The sequence below is a fragment of the Bos taurus genome, chromosome 21 (genome assembly GCF_002263795.3).
Source record: "Bos taurus isolate L1 Dominette 01449 registration number 42190680 breed Hereford chromosome 21, ARS-UCD2.0, whole genome shotgun sequence".
Lineage (NCBI taxonomy): Eukaryota > Metazoa > Chordata > Mammalia > Artiodactyla > Bovidae > Bos > Bos taurus.
This window is the reverse complement of record NC_037348.1, coordinates 40,260,560-40,274,889: the sequence shown is the minus strand read 5'-3', so window position 1 is coordinate 40,274,889 and position 14,330 is coordinate 40,260,560. Positions and strand designations below refer to the sequence as shown.

At 38.2% G+C, this 14,330-nt stretch overlaps 1 protein-coding gene across 2 annotated transcripts in view; it reads left to right on the top strand.

Annotated features, from left to right (window-relative positions):
- Nucleotides 1-14,330, top strand: part of PRKD1 (protein kinase D1) — a 347,146-nt gene that overhangs the window by 186,039 nt on the left and 146,777 nt on the right. For both annotated transcript variants that reach the window (XM_024982053.2, XM_024982052.2), the window contains exon 2: nt 6,342-6,480. In XM_024982053.2, the coding sequence (XP_024837821.1) occupies nt 6,342-6,480 (139 nt within the window). The remainder of the gene's footprint in view (nt 1-6,341; nt 6,481-14,330) is intronic.

The window sequence follows — 14,330 nt, the reverse complement described above, 5'->3', positions numbered from 1 at the left end:
TAACCATCCTTTGCAACCCTCTTCTTTTGCCTTATTCATTTCCAACATCAGGGTATTTTCCATTTAGTTGGCTCTTTTCATCAGGTGGCCAAAGTATTGGAGCTTCAGCTTCAGCATCAGTCCTTACAGTGAATATTCAAGATTGATTTCCTTTAAGATTGACCAGTTTGATATCCTTGCAGTCCAGGGGATTCTGAGGAGTCTTCTCCAGCACCATGAGTAGAAAGCATCAATTCTTTGGTGCTCAGCCTTCTTTATGATCCAACTTTCACATCTGTACATGACTACTGGCAAAACTATAGCTTTGACTAGTGGCAAAACCATATCTCTGACTAGACAGATCTTTGTCAGCAAGGTGATGTCTCTGCTTTTGAATACACTATCTAGGTTTGTCATAGCTTTCCTTCCAAGGAGCAAGCATCTTTTGATTTCATGGGTGCAGTCACCATCCATAGTTATTTTGGAACCCAAGAAAATAAAATCTGTCTGCTTCCACTTTTTCCTCTTCTGCTTGTCTTGAAGTGATGGGACCAGATGCAGTGATCTTAAATTTTTTAGTGTTGAGTTTCAAGCCAGCTTTTTCACTCTCCTCTTTCACCTTCAACAAAAACACTTTAGTTCCTCTTCACTTTCTGCCATTTGAGTGGTATCATCTACATATCTGAGGTTGTTGGTATTTCTCCTGGAAATCTTGATTCCAGTTTGTGGTTCATCCAGCCCAGCATTTTGTATGATGTACTCTGCATATAAGTTAAATAAGCTGGGTGACAATATATAGCTTTGTTATACTCCTTTCACCGTGTTGAACCAGTCATTTGTTCCGTGTCTGATTCTAACTGTTGGTTCCTGATGTGCATACAGGTTTCTCAGGAGACAGGTAAAGTGGTCTGATACTCCCATCTCTTTCAGAATTTTCCAGTTTGCTGTGATCCGCCCAGTCAAAAGTTTAGTGTAGTCAGTGGTAGAAGTAGGTGTGTACTTGTGGAACTCCCTTGCTTTTTCCATAATACAACGAATTTTGGCAATTTGATCTCTGGTTCCTCTGCCACTTCAAAACCCAGCTTGTACATCTGGAATTTCTCAGTTCACATACTGCTGAAACCTAGCTTGAATTTAAAAAGTAGGCATATAAAAAAGCAGGAAAATGTGACCCATAACTGGGATTAAAAGAGCTAATTGAAACAGATCAGAAATGGTAGAGGTGATGGACTTTGATGAAAAGAACTTTCATGGTTACACGAGAAATACGAAGTGAAATGCTTGTATGCTGAAAACAAATACCTCTGAGCAAAAGCAAAGGCAAATAAATAGAAAAGCATTGCATAATCATGCATTGGGAGAATTAACGTTGTTAGCATGTCAAACTACGATAAGTAATCTACAGATTCAACGCAATCCCTATCAAAATTCCAAGGAGGTTTTTTACAGAGGTAGAAAAACAACTTTAAAATTCATATGGAATCACAGAAGACCCCTGAAAAGCCCAAGCAATTAGGCTGCTGCGGCTGCTAAGTCACTTCAATCGTGTCCGACTCTATGTGACCCCATAGATGGCAGCCCACCAGGCTCCCCCCGTCCCTGGGATTCTCCAGGCAAGAACACTGGAGTGGGTTGCCACTTCCTTCTCCATGCGTGAAAGTGAAAAGTGAAAATGAAGTCGCTCAGTTGTGTCCGACTGTTAGCGACCCCATGGACTGCAGCCCACTAGGCTCCTCCATCCATGGGATTTTCCAGGCAAGAGTACTGAAGTGGGGTGCCATTGCCTTCTTCAATGAGAAGCAATTATGAGCCAGAAGAATAAACCTGGAGACATGACACTTTCTGACTCAAAATAGATTGTAGTAATCAAAACAATATGACATAAAAAAGATATATAAACCAATGGCTAGACTAATCAAAACAGAAAGAGGACACAAATAACAGATATGAGAAAATAGTAGAGAGAAATCACTTCAGACCCTGCAGACATTAAGTCAGATTAAAAGTTATTTATTGTATGATACCATTTATATGACATTCTTAAAAAGACTAAATTATAGTAAAAGGAACTGTTTTCTATTTTGGTCGTGATGTGTATAGCACATATATGTCATGTGGTTATGGTATACAGTTTTCAAAACTTGCAGAATTTCACACCAAAAAGGAGAGATTTTACTTTATGTTCAGTTCAGTTCAGTTGCTTAGTTGTGTCTGACTCTTTGCGACCCCATGAATTGCAGGACGCCAGGTCTCCCTGTCCATCACCAACTCCCGGAGTTCACCCAAACTCATGTGCATCAAGTCAGTGATGCCACCCAGCCATCTCATCCTCTGTCATTCTCTTCTCCTCCTGCCCCCAGTCCCTCCCAGCATCAGGGTCTTTTCCACTGAGTCAACTCTTCGCATGAGGTGGCCAAAGTATTGGAGTTTCAGCCTCAGCATCAGTCCTTCCAATGAACACCCAGGACCGATCTCCTTAGGATGGACTGGTTGGATCTCCTTGCAGTCCAAGGGACTCTCAAAAGTCTTCTCCAACACCACAGTTTAAAAGCATCAATTCTTCGGCGCTCAGCTTTCTTCACAGTCTAACTCTCATATCCATACATGACTACTGGAAAAACCATAGCCTTGAGTAGACGGACCTTTGTTGGCAAAGTAGTATCTCTGCTTTTGAATATTCTATGTAGGTTGGTCATAACTTTCCTTCCAAGGAGTAAGCGTCTTTTAATTTCATGGCTGCAGTCACCATCTGCAGTGATTTTGGAGCCCAGAAAAATAAAGTCTGACATTGTTTCCACTGTTTCTCCATCTATTTCCCATGAAGTGATGGGACCAGATGCCATGATCTTAGTTTTCTGAATGTTGAGCTTGAAGCCAGCTTTTTCACTCTCACTTTCAGTTCCTCTTCACCTTCTGCCATAAGGGTGGTGCCATCTGCATATCAGGCTATTGATATTTCTCCTGGCAGTCTTGATTCCAGCTTGTGCTTCTTCCAGCCCAGGATTTCTCATGATGTACTCTGCATATAAGTTGAATAAGCAGGGTGACAATATACAGCCTTGATGTACTCCTTTTCCTATTTAGCCATTTATGATAGCATAAAATATGAAAACTTAGAGATAAATTTAGCAAATATATCTAAGACATATATACGGAAAACTACAAAAAAATTTTGAGAGAAATTTTAAAGAAACTAATATATTAAGCAGTATACCACCTTATTCATAACAAAACAAATGTCTCCGCATTCTTAGAATATACATCTACTGAAGTTGGTTGATCTATGTTTCAGTGTAATATCATTGAAAAATCACCGCAGATCTATTTTGTACAAATTGACAAAGTGGTTCTAAAATGAGTATGGAAATTCAGAAAACATATAATATTCAAAGCAGTCTCAAAAAGGAAGAACATGAAGCACTTAACACTAACTATATTCAGCCTAATATAAAGTTTCAGTAATAAGTATAATGTGTTATTGACATAGTGATATTTATATAGTCAAACATACACTTATGTGACCCAGAAATTCTCTTCCTAAATTTTTAGTCATAGAAAATGAAAATATATACCCACTGAAACATTTGTACATAAGTTTTCATAGCATTATTATTTATAGTATCCACAAACCGAGGGGAAAACACTAATGTCTGTCTGTGGGAGCACAGAGAAGCAAATATCCTTGAGCCATGTAATGAAATGCTAATAACTAAGAGTAAAAAGAGATGAATCTCAAATATAGAGTGTGCAGACAAATCTCAAAAAGATTCTAATGAACAAAATAAGCCACTTAAAGAGCACACAGTACATGTTGTATGATTTCATTTATATGAAATTCTGTAGCTGGTGAGCTAATCTTTGGTGATAGGGTAAATCTATGTTGAGTCAAAATGGTGTGTAGCATCAACTACAAGGGAGTACTATAAAGCTTAAGAGGTTGATGAATATGTTTCCTGTTGTTATAATTTTTGTTGCATTGGTGTTGATGAAGAGTCAGAACTTAAGACTTTTACACTTATGTCCATTTCATTTACTGTAAATTGCCCATCAAGTGGAGTTGATTTTTAAAGTAATATGTGAACTGTTCACTGTTTTAGTTTAGAAAATGGTATTTTAGTTCTTTCTTTCTTTTCACTCAATTAATATTGTTGGAGAAATTACCAAAAAAGGAAGTATTAGTTTTAATTAGCACAGTGGAAGCAGTGACATCATTTCAGCTCTTGCGTTTATTTTAAGGAAGCCAACTTTACTAAGTGATATACAGATATATACCTGTATATATACTAAGTGTATATATATAGATAGATAGATAGATATACTAAGTGTATACAGATATACAGATAAATCCTACTTGTCAGCAAACTCTTAAGAGCAAGAGGATGTTCTGTATATACTTATTTTCAGTTCACACAAAATATCTTAAAATGATTGTAGCCCCTAATTTTATTAACATGGAAAAAGAAAGAAGAATGCATAATAAATTTATTTTTAGAAGATACCATATTCTGGACATTTCTTCATGACAGTACCTCCTTAAAATCAGCCTTTATTGACATACGTGTCAGACACATCACAAGTTTCAGGAACAAGACAATTTTTTCTCTTTGACTTATGACCTTTTCCCACACAAGACAAATATAGATTTATAAAGCAAATAGCAGTTGCTGATTATGTGAAAATATCACATACAAGAAAAGAGCCATTTTCACATGCAACATTAGCCTAGGTTCTTTGTTTTAGTAAAAATCTTCCAATACTAATACAGAATGCTCTTTGTAATAAACTTAAAATTGACTTTAAGGTTTTTCTCTTTTTAATATCTTTATATTGATTTTTATTTTAAAAAATTATTTCATATTTCAGTAGAGCCAGTTAACAATGTTGTGATATAATTTTGGGTGAACAGCAAAAGGACTCAGCCATACATGTATCCATTCTCCCCCAAACTCCCCTCCCAGCTAGGCTGTGCATAATGTTGGGCAGCATTCCACGTGCTATACAGTAGGTCCTTGTTGGTTATCCATTTTAAATATAGCAGTGTGTACATGTCCATCCCAACTCCTTAACTATCTCTTCCTCACATTCTCCCCCTCCTCCAGCAACTGTAAGTTCATTTTCTAAGTCTGTGAGCCTCTTCTGTTTTGTAAGTAAGTTCACTTGTATCATTTCTTTTTAGATTCCACATGTAAGGGATGTCATACGATATCTCTTCTTCTCTCTTTGGCTTACTTCAGTAAGTATGACAGTCTCTGGGTCCATCCATGTCGCTGCCATTGGCATTATTACGTCCTTTTTAATGGCTGAGGAATGTTCCATGGTATATATTTACTACATCTTCTTTATCCTTTCCTCTGTCCATTGACATTTAAGTTGCTTCCGTGTCTTGGATGTTTTAAACGGTGCTGCAGTGAACTCTGGGGAGATTCTTAAGGACGTTTCTATCCTTTGATCAAATAATTTTACTTTTAAAACAAAATTGATCAGCCAGTACTGTGGTTTGAATTTAATACTCTTTCTTGCATTAGAAGGAAGAGAGGAAATGTAAGGAATAATATTGATTGTTAATATTCTGATAGTAATTGTTAATATCAGAGTTTTTATAGACTTGCTCAGTATAAAATGTCATTCAGTTAGCTTTCATTATATGCCTGCTACTGGGAGATAATCTTGGGTAATAAACTTGGATTTATCCTTGTGAGGAGAATATTAACTATGTATACTTGAATTGACTTTTAGCTGTTGTGTTAATACTTACCTATTTCATCTAGATTGCATGGAAACTAAATGCACTGTATGAGCAGCAGCAACAGGGAGAGTTGGATTGTTTCCTCTGGTGCTTCCCTGAATCAAAGGATCTAGATAACACCTTTGCCCACACACAGAACATATTTAGATTTATTGAGTCATCTCTTATTTTTGAATATGCCAAAATGGACTGGCCTCTTTTTTTTGCAGACAAATTGCAACAACATTTGTAATGGAATTGTAACATAGTTCCATTTTAATGTTATTGAATTGCTGTAAGTCATGTGAAAAGACTCAGTTCTTAGAACTCACTGTAATTCTTAACCACTTTACTGCCACAAATGTCTTTGAATCTTATCTCAGATTCTCCTGTTTTTTTGCTCCGTAATTAGAAGAGCATTTTGTTGTTATTGCTTTTATGAACTGTGATTTCTTTCCTCCTGCTTTGGAGTCATTTCAGTATCTACTTGGCCATTCGTTTTTATTTGTTAATGTTCTAGATATTTTGAACTTTGGTAATTAGCTTGTATTTGTGCTCTGACATTTATTTATTTGATCTTTATTTTAAATTTAGGAAGATTTTGACGCTTAACCTGTTGTGGTGTTTGTATTTACAGTTTCCTGAATGTGGTTTCTATGGAATGTATGATAAGATCCTGCTTTTTCGCCATGACCCTACCTCTGAAAACATCCTTCAGCTGGTGAAAACAGCTAGCGATATCCAAGAAGGCGATCTCATTGAAGTTGTCTTGTCAGGTAGTGTACTTTTTCCTTGTTAGATTAATACTTTGCATCTGGAGAATTCTTGGCCATAAGTTTTACTTTTTTTTTGGTTTTGATTTCATTAATTTATATTAAACACTTGATTTTGTATTGGGTATAGTCAATAAACAATGTTGGGTTAGTTTCAGATGAACAGCAAAGGGACTCAGCCATACATATATATGTATCCTATTCCCCCAAACTTCCCTGCCATCCAGGCTTGGCCATAAATTTTTAAGGCAGCATTAAAAAAAAAAAAATTACATCAAACCCAACCTCAAGAGGAAATTTTAGGGCTTTATCTATATGAACTTTCAACATTATTTTGAAAAAGAGCAAAAGGTTTCTCTTGAATTGGCTGTTTCCCCACCCAGTTCTGTCCCGGTCACTTTTCCCAACTTTGCACTCTCCCCAAATCCCCCAAAACACACATGAATACTTTCATTCATTATTTAAATCACTTGAAACAGCAAAAGCAAATGAAAACACACTCACCAACATTGAAGTTAAGACAGATGTCAGGGCCCCAAATCTACTGAGTGTCTGAAAGCCAAGGCCTGGAAACCGTTGCTTTAGTCCAGTCGAAACTCCAGTAGCTACTAGCCAAGATCAAATTGGAAACCAGAGCTCAGGAGTTACAGCAGGTCAGGCCATGTTGTGCGACTTTAGCTAACTCACTCCCTGAGAAACAGCTGCATTTCCTCTGCCCAGATTGTTATTTCTTGTTTAGGATTTATATTTCTTGTTTAGGATTGGACTGTGCCTGTCACAAAAATTTAACTTTTAAAAAAATGCCAGAGAACTCATGTAGCAGGGACCTTAACAACAGTAGTCAGTCCAATATTCTAAAGAGGTCTAGATTTTTATTGTTTATCTTTGTTAAAATTGAGTCATTATTGAGAAATTCAGATTGTACTGCTCCTTTTTCCCTTCTGGCCTTCTTAAAGGAAATCTGTTCACTTTAAAAATGTTTCCAGGCTTCATTTTCCTCAAGTTCCAGAGCCCTGTACTTGGATGCACTGATTATAATTCACCTGGCCTTTGGTTTGATGAAGTCCAGTTCGCATTGTCTGTATTGATTCTCCTTGATAGGAGACCCTGAGAGGTCTTGGGATTGCCACATTTTCATTGGGTAGATAGAGCCTGTAAAACAGCTGGTTTCACTAGATAAAAATAATAATTTTCCTGTTGCTTATAGTTTTGCCAGTTGCTAAACAAACCAAAAAAGGAAAGGTTTCCCTTTTTTAAATTTGAGGGGGAATCACTTGCTTGTGTCCTCCCTTTTCCTTTTCTTTGACTCTTTGGACATTGGCTCACTGCGCCTGGCCTCACAGCACGAGTGCCTCGCCATGTTGTCCTCTAAGTTTCCTGTTTCTGAACACTGGAGGCAGCCTGAAATAAATTATTCAGAGACAGCATGCACCGGATCTATCGTCACCATAATTCATGTTAGACTCAAAGCCAGTCGGCTTTGCAAAGAATATGTTTTATGAGCCCTTTTCCTGTGGCTGTGCCCAGAAATATATGAAGATTTTCATAACTGGATTTCTAAATTATTTCTTTTTCTTCCCATTTTACATTTGTGGTCAAGTCCTCAGAGTAACACCCTACAGATTGAATGCAAGCTATATGTGTGTGTTCTGACGGGGAGAGCTGCTGCCCATTTGCATGTTATCCCCATGCCTTCCATGAGCCAGACTTGCTGTGCCCCATGCTGACCTGACGTAACAGTGTTCTGCCTTTCCTCTCCATCTATGCAAACCCAGAACCTTGCTATGCCTATACTCCACCTCTTTTGTCAACCACCCTGGATGTTCTCTGTCCCGCCTCTCCTATCTCCCTGGCCACAGTGCTGAGGGGTGTTTAAAGGTGTCCCTTTTCCTCACTTGCTGCCCGATCACCTGGCTCAGATGATCGGGCAGCTCAGGAAAGCCTCTTCCACTCTTTCAGCAGCTGTCTGGTTGGTATTTAAAAGAAGCCATTTTATAACAGCCTGATCTCATTCTTCTCCTGAACTGTAACCTTTGAACCCTTTTCACATTTCACGTAGTTCCACTTCCCTGACACATTTAACCCTTATATTATTCACATATATATGCATATATTACACACGTATGTACATATAGTGCATATATACAGTATGTGCCTACACATGCAATTATGTTTGGATCTCCAGCATTTGCCTGTAAACATCTTTGGCAGCTATATTCTTCTACCTCTTCTCCCTCTCTAATGCTCAGTATTTTGCTTTTCTCAGTACATATTAAGAATAGCGTTTACTTAAAACCTCCCACCCCTCCGTTTTATACCCCTGTTTCCCCCCACACTGCTTACCTTTGCTCACTGTTGTCAGTCACCCACAGCATAGCCTCAACTCTGACCTCACCGGTAAGGCGCAGCCCCAGCTCGGAGATCTCCACTTGGCAGCACTCCTTCTCCAGCTTGTCAGTCGCCACCAAATACACAATTCCTGTCTTTTTCACTGTAGTTTTTAATCATTAACTCTCTACCATTTTCAGACTAGATTTCCTCCTTTATTCTTCTTTCCCCACAGCTCATGGCCCTCTGTATTCATGTCTTACATCACTTTGATGCAATATTGACTACTTGATATTCTGTTACATCATAGCAGTTCCTGCTATACCTGTCTGTAATCTGAATTGCTTTAACAATCTTTTTTGCCATCCCTGTTCCTGAACCACACATGACTGCCAGACACACATCCCTTGCCAGCACGGCTCAGGGCAGATCTGTCCTTCACCTGGCTTTACTGTTGTGTTGCAGGCTTCTCTCCCTATCCTTTTGTTACCATAGACATGAGGTTCTCAGTAAACATATATGGCTTGCTTGATTGGCTATTGGCTATCACATTAGAAGTTATCACATATACACAATTTTGTAAAAATACTTACTTGTTGTAAAAATATTATTTCTAGATATATCCTCAAAAGTAAACTGAACTTCAAGTCTCCTTGCTATGCATTTACCTAGCCCTGACATGGAATTAGTGCCTGTGATGTGGGCAGGATTGTATTACATTATAATTTGAGGCAAGACAAATGATAGCTACTAAGACACTGCAGGTCATGGTGCAAGGAAGCTCATAAACATACTCATTCCTGAACCAGTCCTTGAAGAGAATGGATGCTATGATTGGCCAGAGAAATATGCCATTTCCTGGAGGTGTGGTAGAGGATCCGCTTCATTCAAAATGTAATGGGTAAGTGGAGCAGAGGAGCCAAACACTGGACATCCCCGCTATGGCCTTTTGACCAGTTCCAGAACATAAACTTGCTGTGGAAATTTCCCTCCTGGAGACTATAATTTTACTGTTAAAATTCATTTATCCAAGCTTTCTGTTTTTCCTCATGAAAAATTAAATTTTACTCTGTAGTGACATAAACATAATCTGATTCTTTTCATGTTTGATCAACATTCCACTAACAGGAACATTTTCTGACATAGTATGGTAATAAAATGTCAGAAAATATGGAAAGTATTAATTTTCAGTAAGGTTAAATCCTCTTGTCTCTTCAGACGACATCAAAGATTTTCTTGTGCTTATGTCATTTTCTGCTGAGACCTTTCCTCATCTGTAAGTACTAACTGGACTGCTCCTGGCTAATTCACTGGTTCCCCCCTCTTTTTTTTTTTTTTTTTAATTTTGGAAAACATGGCTTGGTTGAGCTAGTGCTTTTATACCCAGTAAGCCAGGAAAAGATTGCTCATGGGTGGATGGGAGTAGGTTATAGAGAAAAAGAAAAAACAACTCCATGGAAGTGCCCCACCATATACACTCCCACAGCTGGCAAACTTCGTCTGCTGTTATTGTTATGAAGTAAGAAAACACTGCAAATGGAAATTTCTTTTACTAAAGGCAAAGTCAAGTTCAAGTATATGGTACTGAGCTGTGAAAGTTAATGAAATTTATCTGAAGTCTTCTTCATGATGAATCTCTACTGAAGCCTGGTAATTCAGCCATAGTCAAGCATATTAATAATAGGACTGAGTTCATATGACTCAACTCTTTTTGCTTTGTTTTGTTTGGACTTGATCTCTAATAATTGTGTATTTGTGTGTATGTATCTATCTTGTAGGTGATTAAATAGAAAATAGACAAGGACTGTAAGAACTTACCAAATAAAATCACAATTTAAAGTCTTAGAGCTAAATATTAAGTCTTTCTTTTATTAACATAAATTAAGAGCTAAATATTAAGTCTTTCTTTTATTATATTTTTTCTGGGAAATTTTCATTACCCTTCACAGTAGATTGTCCTGATTATGTATACCTTTGCAAAGTGTTGTTTATACATGTGGTTATTTGTTCCCAGCTGTTGAGGGATGGGAGCTTCCTTGGAAAGCTAGTGCTATAGCCCAGTTAGAAGGATTTGGGCCTGTTCTTGGGCAGTGACAAAAGAGCTGGAAATGAGGTAGAGATCAAGATATAGTTTAAAAGTAAAATAGATATAGTAACCATATGGGTATAGTTTATGAAGGAGATGAGAAAAAGAAGGGGACACCAAGGAGATCTATAGCTGCCTTAGCACGATCTCACTTCCTTTTCGTCTTCCTAAGTCTTGTCCTCATACATTGTTCAGCGCATCTGCCAAATGGTTTGGGGATTCCCCTGAGGGGCTGAAGAACTGATTTTATGGCCGTATAGTACCATTGACTTCCTTCGTGATTTTGTACAAGTTGTATGTGTGTGTGTTAGTGGCTCAGTCCTGTCCCGACTCTTTGCAACCCCGTGAACTGGGGCCCTCCAGGATCCTCTGTCCATGGAATTCTCCAGGCAAGGTGAAGGCGCTCAGTCGTGTCGGACTCTTTGCAACCCCATGGACTGTGGCCTGCCAGGCTCCTCCGTCCATGGGATTTTACAGGCAAGAATACTGGAGTGGGTTGCCATTTCCTTCTCCAGGGGATCTTCCTGACCTAGGGATCAAATCCGGGTCTTCCACACTGCAGACTGTACCGTCTGAGCCACCAGGGAAGCCCAAGAATACTAGAGTGGGTAGCCATTCCTTTCTCCTAAGAGTCTTCCCAACCAAAGGATTGAACCTGGTTCTCCTGCATTGCAGGCAGATTCTTTACCATCTGAACCACCGGAGAAGTCAACCTCGGGGATTCAGAGATTCTGTTTGTTTGTTTTTGTTTTTATCTAAAAAGTAGCTTATACTGGATGAAAGTATCATACGGTGATGATAAAACATAGATTCCATGTTTTATTCAGTTTGCAAGTAAAGCAGTATGCCTAAGCATTGAGTACAGTTTCCAGGGCCAGATTATCTGGGTTTATAGTGTGTATGTATGGTACTCACCTCTTAACATCTTTGCTAAGACATTAAATAATTCTGTGGTCCAGTTACCTCATCTATAAGATGGGGAAAACAATAGTACCTACATTGTACGGTTATTATAAAAATTAAGATAAATTAATGTGTGTAAAGCACTTTAGAGAATTTCTGTGCTTAGCAGCAGCAGAGTTGATGTTAGCTGTTAGACTCTTAAGTGGCCTTTTCCCATGATGTTCATGGTTGTTAAACATACCACAGAAGGAGATCCTGTTCTTTCATTACTTTGAGAAATGTTGTTTTAAGCAATGTTTAAAGAATTATTTACTGCAGGACTCTTCACAACTTTGGTGAATGCTAACAGGAAAGATAATTCTCCAAGATCACTTCTCAGTTTCATTGTATCACAGAATACTACCCCCTACCCCACCCCGCCCACTCTATCTGGTGAGTCTTGGGTTCAGTGGTTCACATGGGTCATGCCCACGGACCGGTGATGTGAGAGGGTATATTCATTCTCTCTGTAGAGGCCACTGCTCTCTCACAGAGAGCAGTGTTTGAACCACGGGAAAGCAGGAGTTAAGAAGCAATAACTTTTTGTTTACATAGTAGCATAGGCTTTTGAAGCAGTTTGCACAAGCACTGATGTTTCCTTTGCAATGACTTTGTGACATAGTGAAATCAGATACCTTAAAAGCTATGGAATATAAATTTTAACTTGCCCATATCCTGCAGTGAGTAGGGGTAGTGTCAACCAGAGCTTGAATCTAAGTGACTAAACTCTTCATACTGCTTCAAGTTAGCCCTTTGAACTTGGACCAGTAAATAGGATTTCTTGAGAATCTGTTCAGAGAATTCCTACTATAGTAAGACAGTTTATATTTCAGGGAAACACTGATGATAGTTGAACAACAAAACCAGCAACGAACTAGCTACAAGTTCTATTGACGTGATCTTTATCACAGGGCCAGTATTTTCCCTCTTCCTCATAAAAATAGATACTTAATAAATGTACAAATTGTGATCAGGTTAAGAAAATTCTGGAGGCTTTTCTCTGTAGAGTTATGATACAAAATATGAAATAAAAAGTAACTGTGCCCTTGTTTAAATAGGATCCATTCATATAATTTCTTGGTTCTAATCAAAATTGAAATAGTGTCTTAGGATCAATATATTTAAGGTATCCTTATAACTGTTTTTCTGTTAGTAAGATTCATTGCCTAAACCATAAGTCAGAAAAAAAAAATGTAACAAAATTCTAACTAGTTCTTTATTTTATAGTAAGTGTAAATTATTGATTTAATGGTGCTGTGCAAGTAACATCTATTTCTCTCAGATATAGTACATTCCTTAGTAGTATGTTCCCCCTCTGAAATACGGATGGAAGGAATAAACCTTGAGAGTGATATATTAGGTCCCTGCATTATTATTCATCCAGGAGTACATTATATAGACATAAGCTTGTTTGTTTGCTTTTAATAAAGTGGAATTAGTCATAGGAAGCACCTCCTCAACCCTAATATTGCTTCGGTAACTAGATTGTAAAAGTCCTGGCCTTTACTGCTCAGTTTCTATTTCTTTGTAGTTGTTCTGGAGTATCTAGCTCTGCCAGGCTAAGTGGTCTCAGTTCCTGTCCAAGTTTAGTTGCAGTTATCTGTGTAGGTGGTTTTGTAACAATGGAAACCCTGAAAAATAAGATTATAGGTCATTACTCTTTTCTTCTAAGTATGGTTTATGTTAACTGTGTCTTCAGCATTTCTATTTATTAGTGTTATTAATTCTCTTCCATTGTTACCTTTCAAATAAACCTGGTTTGGGTCTCATTGTGACACCCTTAACCGTTTTCAATGAAAAGTGAATGCAAAGAGCAGACTGTCGGATTTCCCACCCTTTCTTACTTGTGACCTCGTGGGGAGGTGAGGCCTCAGAGCACTCCTCCCGTACTTTGGTAGTTTTCTCGATTATTTGTCCTTTTGTGGTGGGTTCTCCAAGGAGATACAGTATAAGAGTGCATTGCTTCTCTTTTTTTAACCTAACTATCCTTAATTTCAAGTCAAAGAGAAGACATTCTCCCCAGGTCACATGGGGCATAAGACAAACCCTAAAGAAATGTTTTTTGAAGAATCTTCATTTGAAAATTTCATACATAAGTTGCATTTTTCCTACATTATATTTCTCTTTAATTTTTTAATGAAGTATTGTTGATTTACAATGTTATGCTTCAAGTATACAGCAAAGTGACTCCGTTACACATACATACATTTTTTTTCAGATTCTTTTCCCTTATGAAAGTGAAGTCACTCAGTCGTGTCTGACTCTTTGTGACCCCATGGACTGAAGCCCACCAGGCTCCTCGGTACATGGGATTCTCCAGGCAAGAATACTCGAGTGTGTTGCCATTTCCTTCTCCAGGGGATCTTCCTGACCCAGGGATCGAACCCAGGTCTCCCACACTGCAGGCAGATGCTTTAACCTCTGAGCCGCCAGGGAAGCCCCTTTTCCCTTATTAGATCAGATCAGATCAGTCGCTCAGTCGTGTCCGACTCTTTGC